Genomic DNA, 18,733 nt, shown 5'->3' on the forward strand with positions numbered 1-18,733 from the left:
GTTTATGATATTACTTCTGCTAACCGTGAAAATTGTGTCTGCATTTTTTTGTATTTTATATTTTATATCTAATTGCTAGTTAGTAGACTAACAATAGCTTAATTAGCATAATGAAAAAAATCTTCAGTCCTTCTGAATGTCTTGACTAACATTAATGAACCTTCTTAACATCATGGCTTGATGAAACATCATTATTAGATTTCTTGCTCCCTCTTGTTTTACTGGAATATCTGCATCAAGTTTCGCCTGCTTTGCATATAACAGCAAATGAAATCGGCCTCATAGGCACGTGTGCATTTTTTTTGCAGTCCTGGTGATAGATATAAAGAGAGATGCTTATGTTGTTTTGTATTTATGCTTATTTTTATTTGTAAGTGTGCTTCTGATCCATATTGAAAAAGCAGTGTATTTAGGATATATTGTCAGTAAACAATGAACCCGTGTAAGCTTTTCTACATGATTTGGTGTTACGTGCAGCGCTGTTGGATATCACAGTGCAGAAAAACATTGTATGGTGACAGTGCCATCTGTTTCAGTGTCTGCGCTTATGACTGTGATGCATAATTCACAGGGTATCATGAATTTCATGTGATAGAGATGGGGGCTGTGTTGATTTGAGCGGTTAATGCTATCTGCATATTAGGAAATATGATTGTAAATCGGTGATTGTAGGGTTTTTATCAGACTCACACCCCAGTACTTTGTGATATTTTTCTCACCTTTGTGAATTGTACACTACTGTGAATGATGTGATATTTTTAATCTGTCATGTGACTTTTGTGAGTTTACCCAATGTCAGTCTGCGTTAGTCAGCCAGCAGGTGTTTTCATGAAGAAATTTATTTTGTTATTATTATGCTCTTTTAAAATTGTAAAAATTCTAGTTTCAAATTGTTGATTTTAACTGACCAGTTTTATTCTAATGCACTTACTTTTTGAGTAGTGTAATTGTTTCATCAAATTATCGTCCCCTGAAAAATTATACTTGATAACTCACAATTCCTTTGAGTGTAGTGGACTTTTAATTAAAAGGTTATCTGAGGAAGTCCCAGGAGGGTCCTGCTGTTTTACCATTGATAATTAATCCAAATTGCTTCATTAAAAATTTCCAGCTGTACAAATTAATTAAGTATAAGAGTTCTGCAGATAGCTTTGTATAAAGGCATCTAGTAAGCAACTAAGATAAAGTAAAATTAATTTGTGATGGTGGAACTAAAGCCATCCACTGTTTTGAGTAATTTTAGGATGAGAACAGTTTGAAGTTGATAATAAATGTGTTAGTATCAATATTCTGTATAGATGTAGTTTTTTTAGTGGAATATGCTACTAATTACTGCTGTGGAAGGTGACTTACTACTAGAAGATTGAATACAATTCAGTTGATGTGTAATGTTTGATACAAACACTATTTACACTTGGTCATCTTGATAAGGTTGCTGTTTCCTACAACAAATGGGACTGGCATGCAATAAACAATGCTCTCGGCCATGTTGATCTGCAGTGTGCTTCACACAATAATTACAACAACATAGGTAATAGGAAAAAATTGCCTGCTTTTTCTTGGCCTTTGATAAGCAGAATAGGGCAACCACACTGATCTTTAGTGCTGTAAAGGAAAGAGTACAAATGAGGTAAATTGAGGTAAAGCTGGATTGTGTACTTGAGCGTGTAAAGGTGAGAAGAGTGACTCTAACTTCAGATAAAACAAGGGGAACGAAATGAGACTCGAACTGCTGAACACGATCTGTTTGTTATAGACGACAGGGCAGCAGGCATCGGGGACAGGAGAAAGGAAACAGGAAAAGGGGGAAATGACGGCAGGCTGGAAAAAGCTGGTCTGTGTGGCAGGCAGGAAGCTGGTCAGAGTACCCAAGCACTGTTCAGAGTACCCAAGCACTGTTCAGAGTACCCAAGCACTGTTCAGAGTACCCAAGGACTGTTCAAAGTACCCAAGGACTGTTCAGAGTACTCAAGCACTGTTCAGAGTACCCAATACCCAAGCACTGTTCAGAGTACCCAAGCAAGCCAGCAGTACGAGGCTGCTGATCAGGAGCCACAAGTGCAGGGGCGACATCAGAGGACAGTACTGCTGGATACTTCTAGTGAAGAGTTAAAGTGGATTGGGCGGCCTTTTAGAAAGACACTCAAGTGACAGAGGAGTGGCAAGGAGAAGGGCAGTATACGACTACAGACCGGAGTGGGACAACAAAAGCACTGTCACATTCAAATGATGTAAGAAGACTGTAACACAGAGGTAAATTGAGACCTGAGATGGAGGGAAATAATTTTTTGAAAAAAGCTGGATACTCGGCTTGATCTAGCTTGAGGCAAATGTGTACAAGTAGAATGTATTGAACAGGTAGCATGTGATTGTACAGGCGTATCTTTTATGCAAGCTTGTGAATTAGATTTTGGTTTTAATTTGATAGAATTTTTGTTGAAATATTGTCAGTGATGGAAAGTTGAAAATCTCGAGTTGAGAATCTTATGCTTGAGCCATATGATTCCTTATACTTCACAACTACTGATGCTCCAACTGAATATTAAATTGAAATCCACATGACTGATTGGAGGGGACGGCACTGTTGGCTCTCCCTTCTGGGGTCAGGGTTTGTGTCTCTGCCATGGCTCTGTGTGTGTAGTCTGCATGTTCTCCCCGTGTCATGATGGGGTTTCTTCTGGGTACACTGGTTTCCTATCATAGTCCAAAAGCGTGCTGAGGTTAACTGGAGATTCCAAATTGCAAATAGGTGTACGTGTGTGTGAATACTATTACATTAATTACTATTACGTTAATATTATTACAAAATTCTGTGTGTGTACTCTGTGATGAGTTGGTGTCCTGGCCTGGATTATTCTCTGCCTTCTGGGATAGGCTCCAGACCCCCACCACCCTAAATAGGACAAAGAGGATCCCAAAAATGGATAGATGGATAGCTGTAGTTAAGTTCTGTGATGGACTGGCATCTCGGTATATTACCTTTGGCAACAGGTATCCATATGATGAGGAAATTTCTACTTGTTTGACTGGTCACAGAAATAACGTGAGGTGACAGGGTGGTTAGCATTGCTATACTAATAGTTTTTAATTTGAGGCAGTGGGAAATTTTGGCTGTACCTGTGTTTGGAGTTTCAGCTCTGACAGATCATCGCTATATCTCTGAATCAGCTCTTCTCTTAAAATTCGATATGGATAAATGTGGACTGCACTGCCTTTAAGCTTGGGTGTCACTCCAATTGATCTTGATATTTGTGAGTTACATTTGGATTCTTTGAACCGAGTAAATATGCTGCTTATACACAGAAGTACTTTTATGAATTTACCTGGGTGACTGTAGTACATGGATATTACAAGTATATTTTGATGTGTAATAAATTAATTTATTATTGTTTATTATTATTATTACAGTTGCACTTTTAGAAGGACTGAGAAGGAATTTTGAAGTGCATTTCCCTAGTGTCATTGACTAGGACCAGTTGTCATTCGATTTCCGTCCTGATCAGATAAGCTTTAATAAATTGTCTTTAGCTATTTCTTCTCTGTCAGCTTTAAGTTGATAAATAATTTTAAATAACTGCAGCTTCTTGAATCTTCAGCTTAGTACCAGAATTGTGGAAGCTGGTGATGGAAAAAGGACAGCAACCTGACTTGGGTGCAATTATGTAAATTTTGTCTCTGGTCTAGTCATCATTTTATGCAGTGTCTGTGAAATACTGCACAACTTTATGGAGTCCTCCTGAGTGTGTTTGCTGTGTACAGCAAAACCAGCTTTGTCTTTGCATCTGTTGGTAAAATATTTCAAAAGGACTCAAATATACCATATAGAAAAATCTTGTACATTTGTTTCTGCCCTTTATTAAATTATATTAATTAAATATCAACTATTACAATTGCTTTTAATATTTATTGCCCAGTGCTCGGTAACTCATAATGACCAAGCAACATAGTTCCAAAAATATACATTTTAAAATTCTTACGTAGGGATGGCATTGTGGCTCCATGGGTTGCACTGTCTCCTTATACTTCTGAAGGGTTAACTTTGCTAGTATTGAAGTTGTTTGTATGTTTTTTGTTTTGGAATTACTGTTATTAAGGCTTTGGAGATTGTCAGTTAAACCACATGTAGTCTACAAAGAGTCTAGAAAATTTGCCTATATGTGTGATTTAGTTCAATCCAAGCCCATGAAGATGGGTATGTATTCATGTTTTCCAGAATATACTATATTTTATTGTTTCATGTCATTAGGAAAGAAGTACATTTTCGTACTTGTGCCTTACCAGACATAATGTTGAAGTGCATCGTTACTGTGGCCTCCTTCAGTCAACGAGAGTGCACATTACGTGAACCGATAAAGAGATTCTGTACAATTTCCTCTGCGTTGTCCCCAGTGAACCGGAACCACCTTCTTTTCTTCTCCTGTGGAGAAGAAAGTCTTTGTCTCTTGCTATGAACAGCATGGTAAAGCAGGTCATGTCTTCAGCTCTTCTGGTTAAAAAATGAAAAGTCACCTTGACTTATGCTAATTCCATCGCACAACCTACAACTTCCCATTTTGTGTTTTTAATTGTGATGGGTGATATTCAGTCACAAGAGATTTTATCATGTATCCCAAGGAAACTGGCTCAAGTTTGTAAAAAGGAATGGAGTTGAAAGTTGATTCAAACAAATCATATCTGCAAAACAACTTTTCTATAGTTCTGTGAGATTTTGCTTGTGAAGAGAGAAAACTATTGTACATAGGTTCATGTTGCAAACTTTGTTAGGCGGGTAAACTTATTATAATTTTGAGCTTATTTAAAGTCATTTTGGAAAGCATGACTTAATGAACAATATTATGTTGTATATATGTGTTTCGAACCATACAGTATGTCTGAATGCATGTAGAGGTCAATAATGGGGGCAGGACTGTAACTTGCAGGTAACTGAGCATTTCTGAAAGAGGTACTACTGTTTAGGAGGCCAGCACACTCTTCCTTACCCACAAACACACTGGACTATGTTATGTTTGTTATAATACATTACGAATTAAAGTCAACGTGCGACGTCTTAGTGTGCCGGAACGCTGAAGATGCTGCTTGGGGTGTTCCTACCTTATCTCCCACAGTTCATGTCTGTAAATCCTTTCATTCGTTTGGTTAGTGACGAGAGCGATTCTAGGATTATCCCTTTTGGGGGGCTCAGCACCTTGAAGAGATACAGGATGCTGCTCCCCCCCACCCCCCTGATTAAATTTTCTGGGAGGAGGGGGATCTCCACAATAAAGTTTGCCGAGCTGGGGGTACGAAATGTGTATGAAAATACAGAACAAATTGCTGAATCGTTTTGGAAAAACTGTTCTTCGGGGGGCAGAGACCAAAAATAGGGGGCTGAAGTCCCTCTAAATAGGGTCTAGAACCACCTATGGTTAGTGATAGTTAATGTAGATTAGGCAAACATTACTATGATAACTCTATTTTCATTATATATTCTAGAGATATTTTAAAGAACAAAATACAAGTTCCCTTATAAATAGCCATAGAACGAGAAAGGTTCAAGTGAAAGAAATTTAAAGTAATACTCCCATTGTGGCCTGACTTGTTCTCCTGAGGTGGATGGTGGCCTAATGACCCAGCTAAAGGTAACTTTTGACTGACCAGCAATGAAGACAAAGGGTGGAGACATTATGAAACCTGAGAGATGTGTGGAGTTCCAATGCTCCATTTTTCATGCTGGCAAAGGAGGCAGCTAATTCAGGCCAGTCATTCCCAACAGACTTCGATTCTGCTGCTGGTCAGATGATGACTGAAGCTAACAGATTGCATAGATTTTAGTCACCTTATGGGTGCATCAGGCACATGTACATGAACAAACTAACAAGCAAAGTAGCAAAGTTCATCGACTGGAGGAACTGGATCGCCTGACTGAAAACCTCAGATCCAACTTCCCCCTGCAGCTCGTGGCAAGGCTGTTGTTGCCCCTTGCTGGGCAGCATACACACCCATACCCAGCTGAGGAATCACTGAATGGCCAGCCTTCTACTGGAGCTGCATTACAGTAGTTGCCTCCATGGAGCCCTCTAAACACACCTTCAGCCCACACAACCCATCACCCTCACTGGACAGCACCTGTTTCTCCTGTAAACATCTTGTGCATTTTCTGGTGTTAAAAAAAATGTAATTTTTTTTGGTATTACTTTCTCTGATATTGACTATTACGAAGACCAACTAGGATTCATATTTCTTGATACTATAGATATTAAAAGTTTGCTTACATTATTTAGCAATTTTAAATGATCACTTTTTAACTTTATTGTTAACTGTTATAGAAGTTGAGCATGGCTTTCTGTGTTGTTAGGAAATACTTTCACTTCAGTTTTCACTTTGTGGCAGGGAAATATTTTCTAGTTACACGTGTCAAATAACTGTTTAATTCCCTGTTCATTTTCCCCTCAGACAATACATATGTGTCTAATTCTGAGAATGATGACGACGTTCTAGTTACAAGAGATCCCATTCCTGTCATTTTTCACAGGATAGCAACAGGTAAATTATTACATCAGATGCTTATACCCCGTTTTGCTGACTAGATTGGAAGCTAGGCATAGATATATTTTTAACTTTTTAAATTATGTTTCTTTAATGAATAATGCAGATCTTAGGAATTAATATGTGGCTCTAAATCTCAGATATAATAAACTAAATCTTTCTTGTAGATATACTGTAAGTAGGTATATTTAATGTGGTTATAAAGTGGATATAATTAGATAGAATGAATTCTGTGCTTCTATAGCTTACTCAAGGTGATCCATCACATTTATTCTCACTAGAAATTAGGAATAACTGTGACGCCACAAGCTGCCTGTCCTTCAAATCCAGACTTCAAATAGACAAGAACCAGGTAATATTTTCCCCAGAATTACACTTGACACCTGCCCTATATTTTCTCTTTAATGTGGGAACCATCATTTTGAGTAATCGTTATAAATATGTGTAATAATGCATTTTGTAATAACATGCACATTATGTAATAACATGGGCATTATGTAATAACTCGAAAATGTAACCAATTTTATTAAAATTTATTTATTTTATTTAAATTTAGATTAAAGTTTCCAAGGGTGCATTTCCGAAAAGATTTGTAATACTAAGTAGTTTGCTACCTTGTGCTTAAGATCATTTGTTGATAAGTGAGTGTTTCTCAAAACCCTTTGTAACTAAAGTAGTTCGTAACCTCATTCATAAATTAAGAAGTGATCTGACCCACTCGTTATTTTCTATGTCGTTCTTTATTTGCCTGCTATTCTGACACACTCCTGACACAGAAGTCACCCGAAATGGATCACAAAAACACGCTGATGCTTTTTTTGGACAGTGTAGTAGTAGTAATAATAATAATATTAATTATAATAACAGTAATAAAAATAATAATAGGTTAATAGTGCAGTATAAAATTATAATGTAGGCTATACATTTCTTATAATCTGAGCTCTTATGCAATGTATTATTGTTACATAATGTGTTGTAACACTGTAACAATGCATTATGTAATAACAGCATTATGTAATGAAAATTTGTCACATTTTGTTATTACATGATTTGGTGTTATTTCATAATATGTCTTACAATACGTAATTTTTTTTGCTTTTTAATGATAGAATTCAGTACCGAAGAAAATATCCTGTGGGAATCCTTGCATACATACCTTGATCCTTACATGTTATAATACTTTATATAATGTATCCCCAAAAATGGCTTGTTAACTAGAAAAGGCAGAAAGTTTAAAACATTTATTAGCATGTGTTTCATCCTTAATGTTGGGGAGAGTTGTGTTTACAGTTATGGAGATTTTGCTTTAAAATTCTGGAATTAAACAGTAAGTCATCTGTGTGTTTCGTAGTTCAGCAATGCCGTAGAGGAAGATTCCGAGGGAGATAATGACTCGGAGGAGTTCTACTACGGTGGCCAGGTGAGTTGGTGAAATCATGCCTGTCTTTCATGAGTTGAAAAATTAAAGGCTAACATTTACTTGAGGGGGAACAAATAATGTAGTAGTACACTCTAACTTAATGTATTTATTAACTAGTGTTAGTCAAATACCGATCCCGTGTTCATTCATCATTAATCAGTCATAGTGGTTCATGTATGCAGTTAGTATATTTGTTAATGATTTGTACTTGTGTAGAATGTGAGTTACTAAGCTTCTTGTGCCTCCTGAAGTGTCACTCACCAATAAAGGAGTTGTCCCCTTATGTTGATGCCATATGCATCACTACATAGACATGTCACCCTGACCAGTCTAGTAAAAAGATAGTTGAAGGTGGTTATTTTTGTGATACTTCTTTATTATTATTATTATTATTAGTAGTAGTAGTAGTCGTAGTAGTACCATTTCAGGATAGGTATAGGAAACAATTTCATCTTAGTATAATAAATTGAAGTCTGATCAGGAGAAGTCATTGAACCATTTATTAAACTTACCCTTGATTATCATGTCAAGGATTATGTTAATAGGTTCAAATGATGAAATAGTTAAATTAGAATATATGCAAATGTAAATGAATGTGTGTGCACTTTACAGGTGAACTATGATGGAGAGCTGCACAAACACCCACAGCTTGAGGCTGACCTGGCAGCAGTGCGAGAGTTTTACGGGCCTCATGCAGTATCTCTCAGGTAAGTGTACTTTCATACTGTCTCAGGTGACGTCCAGTCACTTGGGTAATGTCTGATTTCCTAATTTACCAACTAGAGAACAATTGCTTAACAGAGGCCTGTACCGCGTCGAACTGATAAGTTTTCTTTTCAGAAATGTGTTCTGCAGATGTCATACAAGCTCTTTTGATTAAAATTATATATATCGTGTACACTGTAGGTTTATCCAATGAAAAAACATGAAAAAACAGCCATAATTTATGTGTCAGTATAGACTTCTCTGGTGTTGTTGACAAGAAGACATATTACCTTTAAATTATGTCTGATAGCCGGCTTGACAGCTCAACCTTTTTACATACTGACAAGCCCTCAGTTCTGATGTCTCAAAATAATTTAATGTGTAGGGCTTCTTAATTATAGTTATTTAAAGTGTCTTTTTCTGATTTGGAGCTGGTGTCACAGCACGCTGTATTTCCTTGTTCTTCTGATTTTGCTTATCCCCGTTTATCATCTCGGTTTATACTCGCATGCATTTCAACAGACACTCGCAGACCAGCCCTCACTGATCACCATAAATCTCAGAATGAGTGTTTTAATCATTCAGAGATCACTGCTAGGGCCTCACATGGTGACATACTATGTTATATAGGAAACTTAATACACAGGCATGAAAACCCGGAATATGTCTGCAAAAGAATGATCAGACCTTTTATGTTAGAAATCAATAATGGGTGCAAATGGCAGTCATATATTTGAAAATAGAAGCTGCATTTTAATTTCACATCTGTTAGGTGGAAGCCTCATCATGTGTCTGTAGCATAATTGATAAGCATAAGCAGTGTAGATACCATTTGGCAGTTCTGTGGTGATGTCCTATGCATGTATTTTGTTCACAGCTGTCAGGGACAAAATCCATTATTATGATCCTTTTTCAAAAATAAATACCTCCAGCTATGTTGTGGCCGAGAGGGCTCCGCTCCAGCAAAACTCCATCGACCCTATTGCCTCTTTAGGGAATTCACACAGGATTTGCTGGTTCCTTTGCCAATGAGATTACAAACCATAGCAGTAATTAAGTGGAATGAAGATGAAAGGTCCTTTATCCTCAGAGCTCACAGTGACGCCCTTTTTTGAGGAATCTGCCATTGGCCGTACATTACTGGTGCTCTTGCTGTAAACAGTCCAATGAGCATGTGATGGTCTGTTAAGCATCCAGATGTTTAGCGCTGTTAAACTGTGGTGGCTCCAGTTCTTGTTATGCGTGTGGAAAAAGCCAAATGAATTTTCCATTTTTTTCTTCTCGCACACACTTTGGTGGGCTGTATTATAACGCTGTGTTTGTGATTTTTATAAAAAGCACTGAACTGTGTCTGCAAGCCCTCGAGTTGAGTCAAAGCTTGTGCTGACACTTTTAATTCTTTAGGAGAAAAACTGCATAAATACTAATCACGTAACAACCTGCAATTGAGACCTTAGATAGAGACGTCAGGGTGGCACAGTGACGCAGTAGATAGGACTGTTGCCTGGCACCTCTGGGACCAGGATTCGAGTCTCTGCCATACCTCCACGTGCGTTTAGTTTGCATGTTCATGGGGTTTCCTCTAGGTACTCTGGTTTCCTATCATAGTCCAAAAACATGCTGAGGCTAATCGAAGTTGCCAAATTGTCCGTAGGTATGCATGTGTGAGTGTATGGTGTGTGAGTATGCCCTGCAATGGGTTGGTGCCCCATCCTGGGTTGTTCCCCGTCTGAACATCACCCCCCCCGACCCTGTATAGGACCAGTGGTTTTACAAAATAAATGGATGGATGAATGAATGAATGATAGAGAAGTCTTGCTTAAGTGTTGAAAACTAGGCATCTAAGTGCATCTAAATGAGCTTATTTAATCAAAATGTAATAAAAATGTTGCTGTCGAAAGCAACTTTCCTCATTATTTAGCTTGCTAATTTACTGCACATCCGTGCTGCGTTGGATTCAGCAGTAAGGTCTTGCTGTGGAGTACCAGAAGATTTTACTGTCATCACATCATGCTAAAGCACAGTTCTGGCTGAAAGCTGAAGAAGCATTTCATTAAGCAATATGACTATGCACATTCTCACTCACACAGCTCGGCAAAAAGCCCAAGCAACTAACCGCTGCAGATGCCATTCACTGCCTCAGAGAGTCCAGTGGGTAATTAATCAGGCAACATGAGACGCTTTATGTGGAGTCTTATTGGCTGTATTGTGCTGCTTTATTTGAACAGGCTTATTTTGATTTCTTATCTTATCTCAATTACATTTTTTGTTTATCACAACAATGGATGATAAAGGTGATTAGTGTTTGCATAAGGGGTGCTGTACTAAAGATATTTGTAATAAAAACTGAAAGACCATTACTGTTCAACAAGTGCAAGATGCACTACCAGAGTCGGACGTTTCTCAGAAATATTTGATGGAAGTAGAGGTGGGCGGTTTGGCAATAATATCATATCACGATTTTTTCCAGGCATGATCGTGATCCGCGGACTTATCACAATTCTTTTACATGTTTGTTTTTAAGAATATTTTGCCAGTTACTTAACAATACAACCATAATTATTCCCCTGTTTTAAAAAATATAGCCCTATAAGATAAAAAAATATATATATACTCAGTATATGCTTTCAGATGTTTTCTTTTGAGGTGGTGAAAAAGGTTTGTTGTATTGCCATCCAATGTGCCAACCTTATCTTTGCAAATACCTGTTTGCGCCATGCTGGTTTTGGAAAATCCAAACAAGTTTCATATTACCAATGTCAAATTTTTTTTAGGGACCAACTTTTCCAAGGGAATGTGTTGCATGTTGCCCATAGCATGTTGGGACGGGGGGCGTGAAAGGGAAAGAGGAAGAAACCTAAGCACTACTTCATAATGGATTCGGTTGACAGAACAACTTTAGATGTGCCTATGAGCCATTGAACTGCAACTGATAGAATGAGCACTGTAGCATGATACTAATGATCTCTCTGTAAAGGCAGATTGTGGAGATATTTGAATCATTCATAATCTAATATCGTCAGATTACACACCCCTATTTGGAAGTCTCTGGATTTCTGTATATATGACAACCCAATTGTAATATAATCTTCATAAAAAGTCATAATAATTACATACACATCTTTTACATTGCTGTACCTATAAGAACAAATGGCTCAAATAATCAAGGTCATTGCTGTAAGAACTATGTCAGCCTGTAGTATAATGACCACTTGGTAAGTGGCTAATTTGAGTCAACTACTCTGATCAGTTCCGGAGGGGGTTTGACCTGCCTTCCATATATGTGTAAAACACAATTTCCATTGCCTGTTCAGCACATCTGAATTTTTTTCAAGTGCAATAGAGGCAAATCAAAGGAGATTTCAGAAGAAAGAAGAGTTGTTTAAGTGATTAAGAAAGTAAATGGTTACAAAATGATTTCTAAAGACATGCGCTTCCATCAGTTCACAGTTAGGCAGATCATTTATAAATGGAAGAAATTCAGCACTGTTACATTATCTAATGGTGGACATCCTACAAACAGCAGGGCAAGGGCACACCACCAATCCACAAAGATCCCTTGGCTGACAGCTAACTATCTGTATGCATCTCTTGCATTTTAAAACGTCTGTTTTCGTAAGACCACCTGGATGTTCTGCAGCACTGTGTTAAATCAGATAAAACAAAAGTTGAACATAACCTGTACTGTGTTACTTTTAGAGAAAATAGCATACCGCTGTCAACACCAAAACACAGTTGTGAGGTGTGCTGAAGAGAGTGTAACAGTTTGGGGCTTCTTCATTGCCTCAGGGCCTGGGCGGCGTGCAATCATTGAGGATGTGGTTGGAAGAAGTTGGACCTCAACAGATTAACAATACAAACATTCACCTGGCAGGAAGAGAGTGTCTTTACTTTGCGTGCAAAGGGAGTCACACCTAAGATTTCTCTCTCAGGGTGGCTCGGCCATTTGCTGGAGGTTGCGAGTTTCATACATTCCCAATGATGTGCTAATCCTGAGTTTCCTTGGTCGCTCTAGTATAGTCTGACTGGTTAACAAACTTGATTCCCTCTCTTTTTTTAGCAACAAACCTCATTTTATTTATTTAAATTATTCATGACTAAGCTCAGGTGTGTATGTGTGCAGGGGGCGGCATGGTGGTGCAGTGGTTAGCACTGTTGCCTCGCACCTCTGGGACCTGGGTTCGAGTGACACATGTGTGGAGTTTGCATGTTCTTCCCGTGTTGTGGGGTTTCCTCCAGGTACTCCGGTTTCCCCCCACAGTCCAAAGACATGCTGAGGCTAATTGGCATTGCTGAATTGCCCATAGGTGTGCATGTGTGACTGAATGGTGTGTGAGTGTGCCCTGCGATGGGCTGGGCCCCCATCCAGGGTTGTTCCCTGCCTCATGCCCATTGCTTCCGGGATAGACCCCCCACGACCCAGTAGGATAAGCAGGTTGGACAATGGATGGATGGGTGTATGTGTGCTCAACTTCTAACCTCTATACAGGTCCTTAGCTTTTCCTTCCTCTTTGAATTGATTATGCTACAATATAATCTATTCTCTTGAGACATCAAGACAGTTTGCATAGTCCATTCATTCTGTCCTTTTATTGACCCCTTCTGTGCAAGCTCAGCTGATTTCATGACCTGTATTTTTGGCAATACTGCCATTTTCACTACACCTACACAGGCCCTTTAAATATTTTCCCATTTCACACCCTTATTATTATATATATAACTCATTATGCTTCTTCAAATCACAACTCAAAAGAAGTTAGATCATGAAAAATGACAATGATCCAAAATGTAGGATTAAATCCTACAACAGAATGTCTCAAACGGATGGAATTTTCTATTTCGGAGTGGCCTAGTCAGAGAACTTGCCACAATTCCATTGAAATGATGTGGCATGGTCTGTTGAAGGCCAGGGGTGGAGGAGAGGACTCACAAGAGGGGGTGGGGAGTTCAGTTAATTTGTTGTGATTCAATTTGTTGAGTTATCTAAAGGGGCACTTGGTTAAATGTCCCTTTGTCAATTTTGCAGAGCCACACCGCGATGGGCCCCTACTGACGTACTGAAGGCCATCCAAAAGTGGAAATGTTTTGTATAGAGCAGTGGTCACCAACGTGTGGACCTCCAGTCCATAATACAACTGCCTTTAGATGCACAATCGAAGTGAAATTTCTGTTCCTATTATGTTTTTCAGGGAATATGGTGCAATCGATGACGTCGATATAGATTTGCACATCGACGTCAGTTTCCTTGACGTAAGTAATTCAAAACACAAAATTTTCTAAAAACATAAGTCTACCCATTGTCTTATAACTGTTCATCCAGTTTACCTTTCTCTTAGTTAGATAGTTGTAGTATGTTCAGGCTGTCTAGCGTGTATGCATGAAATTGTACACAGAAAATTGCAAGGGGTATTTTCTTTTCCCCCCAGGAGGAAATTGCTGTTGCATGGGATGTGATCAGGACAGAACCAGTTATTGTGCGCCTCCATTGTTCACTCACACAGTATCTAAATGGGCCAGGTGAAGAAATTTAACATTTTTGATGTAGTTTTGCCCGAAGGCGTTGCTAAGTACTAAGGCATTCAATTCTAATAAACATGTTCATCTCAGTCAAATTATCTAATAAGTGAAGAGAATGTATACCAGCCATAATTAGTAGCAGTAGTTGACAGTAGACGTTAACAAAATGACTGTGTGAACTATCAGACGTTACAGATCACTTTGAATCAGAGCACTTTGTTTTTTCCCTTCACATGAGGTTAATTAACTTTGTGTTTTTCAGTTCCGACTGTTGATGTATTTCAAGTATCGACAAAAAATCGGTTTGGACTTGGACACCAACTGAAAAAGTATGTTTGTTCAGAAGTTAAATGCAGAATAAAATACATTAGCATTATGAATGACTATTTGCCTTGTCTTATCTGCACTTACTATTAATAAAAGTATTATTTACTAAATTTATATCACTTCATTGTTCCTCTGATATTTTTGCTTTGTTCTAAAAAAAATTCAGAAGCTGTTTTAACAACTTAACAAAAGAGGTTAAACATAATGATGAATGTGCTTGTTTATTCCTTCCAGGATCATGCAGACATTTGTCACACAACAATGGAAATCTCACAGTAAGGATAAATTAAACTGCCCTCACAGCAAAAAGCAGAGTGATAAAAAAGTGAAATCACCCCTGCACATTTTCTCAACTCTCCGCAGGTAACGATTACGAAATATTTAAATAAATAGCTCTGAGCTGATCAATATAATATGTATCATTAAAACGAGGTCACAGATTTTTTTCAAATCTGGAACCGCGGAGGAAATCTATCAGCTAATCTGGTTTTTATCTGTCACCCTTTTTGATTTGTAGATCACCAAGCTACCCTCCTCCAGGGTGTGGAAAGAATAAGAAGAAGCTGAAACCGGAGCAGGACGGGGTGTCGAAGTCGCATAAACTGTTGCGCCGGACTTGCTCGAGTACGGTGAAAGCCGAAGATGGCTGTGCCAACAAGTCCCACAAGCCCCTGGGACGGTCGCTGTCCAGCGATCCGCGGGTGGAGCACCCCCTGATCCCTAAACCCCACAAACTGTTGACCCGGCCCTGCTCCGTGGCGGTGAAGCCGGATGACTGTGCCTCTCTCAAGTCTCAGAAGATGCTGCCCAGGTCGTGCCTGGGAGAGCAGCGTTGCGAGCACAACGGCGGCGTCCTGAAGCCCCACCGGCTCCTCAGCCGCTCCTGCTCCAGCACTATCCGGACTGAGGAGCTCGACGGCCTCAAGCAACACAAGCTGCTGAGCAGGTCTTACTCCAGCAACACCAAAATGGGCAAGTCTGACCTCTTTAAGGAGCCTGTCCCCGAGGGCAGGCGGCTCTCTCTTACCTCAGGACTTATCGGCATCCTCGCCCCATCACTATCCACCCCGCCCACGGTAAGAAGCGACCTTCATAACTTCTTCGTTTGTTCTGTGTTGTTCAGCGTTGCTTGTCGAGAGGATGGGAGCCGAGCTGCTTGTCTTCCTTGGTCTGAAGCACTTTTTAAACTTGTTTTCATATGATGCATTATCTTACAGATTTGGAAATAACTGTACAAACGTTTACCTGGTTAAAGCATTAAGATATTGACACGTTTTTTTTCGTCCTTGCAAGCCAAACTATGGCGCAAAATCAGTCCCGGTGAGAGATCGAGGATTTCTTGTCCAGGTAGTCTTCTGTTATGTTTTTTCCTGATGTGATTATACTTTTTGACTTTTCTGAAATTATTTAATAAATTGAGTCATTGAATTAATTACAGATCATGGAATATGCTGAGCAGAGGATACCTGTCCTTAACGAGTACTGTGTGGTCTGCGACGAGCCTCATGTCTTTCAGAATGGACCAATGCTTAGAGTAAGTCAGAGCTATTTAGTAGAGTCATTTTAGCATGTTAGCCACGTAAGTGCTCACATAATTTTATACAGTTGTATCTTATTTAATTCATTGTAGATTTTGTAAAAAGAGCAACAAAAATATTTCAATGAGCACATTGCTGTCAGTTGTATGAATATATAATCACTTTCTATCAATCTAATGCTCAGCCAAGTGCATAATGTAGACTAAAATGTTCAGTAATACCCATTCCATATACAGCGTGATTGAAGTAATGTTTGATTATTGTTATGGATTAGTAACTTTTTCTATGTGAAAGTATGAGTATGAGCAAAAATAATGTAATATATTAGTCTTACCTGTGAGAATTACTGAATATATTTATTATTTCATTTTTGGGGAGAACACAAATAATTTGGTTATGGAGGGATTGGAGGCTGCTGGGATTGCTGTAGAGGCTGCTGGGATTGCTGTACTGTTCAAGCCGGACGGGTTGCGTTGTGTGCCTGTTGAAGCGGTTGATTTGATTTGAATTATCTGTAAAGTATATTTGAGCGTTTGTGTGCCAGCACGGTTACGTGGGTGGTTGTTGTTGTTTTCATTTTTTACTCTTATTTTTACGTGTGTACTTGTCTGTCCTTGTGAGTGTTACCGACAGCTGCGGGCGCGAGTGGCGTTTCTGTTTGCGTCCTTCGCATCAAACACCCGCGGGTAATATTATCGAACATCGGTAACATTAACTCTAAAAGGTCAGTTGCTCCGGAGCTTTGCTCGGTCGCCGGTCGGGGCCGGGAGGACATTTTCCACTTTTTTTCCCGCTCCGGCAGTAGCCTGCTTTGAGAGGGTTTTTGTGGTTTTTTGGCCTCCCTAGAGCAACTTCGCTTTAGTTTAAGCTAAACGTGGTTCAGCAGGAAGTTAATCTCGGGTAAGTAATTGTAAATTTGGTTATTTTAAAAGTTAAATTTAAAGGTTGTTATCGCTGACGCTGCCGGATAATTTATAATAAAGTACCGATTTAACGCAAGTGTTAATTTAGTGTTTTAGTGTACTCGGCACTTTGTTTTAACTATACGTTAATTAGATCAACTAAAAGTTTATATATTCTCTATTAATATACTGGGCTGGGAGTAAAGGACGGGAACATAGTGAGTTAGGTAATTATGGGGCCAGCTCAGTGTTGTGTTTGCAAGATGTTTGCCCTTCTGGATGCTTGCGTCCAGTCGGACTTCGTCTGCGAGCGATGTGGGTTAGTTGACTCACTCATGGTCCAGGTTCGTGACCTAGAGGAGCGGCTGGCTCTCATCCAGCATAGCAATGAGTTAAAGGAGAGAGTTAATACGCCTTCTAGGGAGACTATGTGTACGTCACAAGCGGGGAGGGGGGAGAATGATGAACAGGTAGGTCGAGAGAGCTGGGTGAACGTAGGTCGTAGAGGTAGAAAAGGACGTACACAGTTCACAGAGGCGGCATCACCTGAAGTAACGGTTTCTAACCGCTTTCAGGTGCTTCCAGCTTTAGAGCCGGAAGAGACTGGGGAGGCAGGTGGGCCCTTGGGCACCAAGGAGCCACCTAACCCTAGTAGGAGGGAGGTTGTGGTAGTTGGGGATTCAATTATAAGAGGTGTAGATAGTTATGTGTGCACCCGTGATAGAGGGTCCCGTACGGTGTCTTGCCTGCCTGGTGCCCAGGTAGGGGACCTTCCAGATCGAGTGGACAGGCTTTTGGCCCCAGCCGGGGTGGATCCAGTGGTCGTGGTGCATGTTGGCACCAATGACATAGGAAAGGGCAGAAGGGCTGTTCTGCAAGATAAATTTATAGAAGTCGCGGATAAGCTTAGAAGCAGAACATCCACGGTGGTATTCTCTGGAATACTTCCCGTGCCACGTGCAAGTCAGGCAAAATTAGCTGAGATAAGGGGATTAAATGCGTGGCTAAAATGGTGGTGTAGGAAAGAGGGGTTCAGGTTTATGGGGCACTGGAAGACCTTCTGGAACAGGTGGGACCTGTTCAAGCCGGACGGGTTGCATCTGAACCATAGGGGAACCAGTGTATTGGGGAGGCGTATGTGCAGAATAGTTGAGGAATGTTTAAACTAGGGACTGGGGGGGCAGGGAGGTCAGTTAAGAATTTATGTGGGGAGAGACGGAAAGCCCAAATAAAAATTAAAAGTAGACACTGTAAAAGGCCTACCATTAGTGGTCTGTATTTGAATGCTAGGAGTATTAGAAACAAAATTAATGACTTAGAGGCTTTAATTTCTTCAGACAATTATGACATTATAGGAATAACTGAAACATGGATGAGTGACAATGATGGTGATGAATATAATATGGATGGTTATACGTTGTTCCGTAGAGACCGGATAGGCAAGAAGGGAGGTGGTGTTGCAGTATACGTAAAAGAAAACTTGCAGGCAAGGGATCTCACTGATAAAAATAAAAATTCAGAAGCTGTATGGATCAAACTTGATGCTAAAGATTCAAATGGCCTAATTGTCGGGGTTTGTTATAGGGCACCTAATGTAGCTGTAGAGGAAAGCAGAATATTATATGATGATATCAGGATTATGAGTAATAAAAATGATGTGGTGGTTATGGGTGATTTTAATTTACCTGGGATACAGTGGGACACAGTCTCTGGCTCTTCTGTAAATGAACTTGAGATGGTGGAATTAGTACAGGATTGTTTTTTTACTCAGTTTGTTAATACTCCTACCAGGGGAGAAG

At 39.5% G+C, this 18,733-nt stretch overlaps 1 protein-coding gene across 1 annotated transcript in view; it reads left to right on the forward strand.

Moving 5' to 3' along the window:
* Positions 1-18,733, forward strand: part of parp8 (poly (ADP-ribose) polymerase family, member 8) — a 50,419-nt gene that overhangs the window by 20,235 nt on the left and 11,451 nt on the right. Inside the window, exons 4-14 of the mRNA XM_023823295.2 lie at positions 6,433-6,522; positions 6,807-6,877; positions 7,877-7,945; positions 8,558-8,652; positions 13,840-13,900; positions 14,077-14,167; positions 14,430-14,496; positions 14,729-14,857; positions 15,012-15,570; positions 15,788-15,841; positions 15,933-16,028. Coding sequence (XP_023679063.1) covers positions 6,433-6,522; positions 6,807-6,877; positions 7,877-7,945; positions 8,558-8,652; positions 13,840-13,900; positions 14,077-14,167; positions 14,430-14,496; positions 14,729-14,857; positions 15,012-15,570; positions 15,788-15,841; positions 15,933-16,028 — 1,382 coding nt within the window. The remainder of the gene's footprint in view (positions 1-6,432; positions 6,523-6,806; positions 6,878-7,876; positions 7,946-8,557; positions 8,653-13,839; positions 13,901-14,076; positions 14,168-14,429; positions 14,497-14,728; positions 14,858-15,011; positions 15,571-15,787; positions 15,842-15,932; positions 16,029-18,733) is intronic.

Source organism: Paramormyrops kingsleyae, chromosome 7 (assembly GCF_048594095.1).
Source record: "Paramormyrops kingsleyae isolate MSU_618 chromosome 7, PKINGS_0.4, whole genome shotgun sequence".
Lineage (NCBI taxonomy): Eukaryota > Metazoa > Chordata > Actinopteri > Osteoglossiformes > Mormyridae > Paramormyrops > Paramormyrops kingsleyae.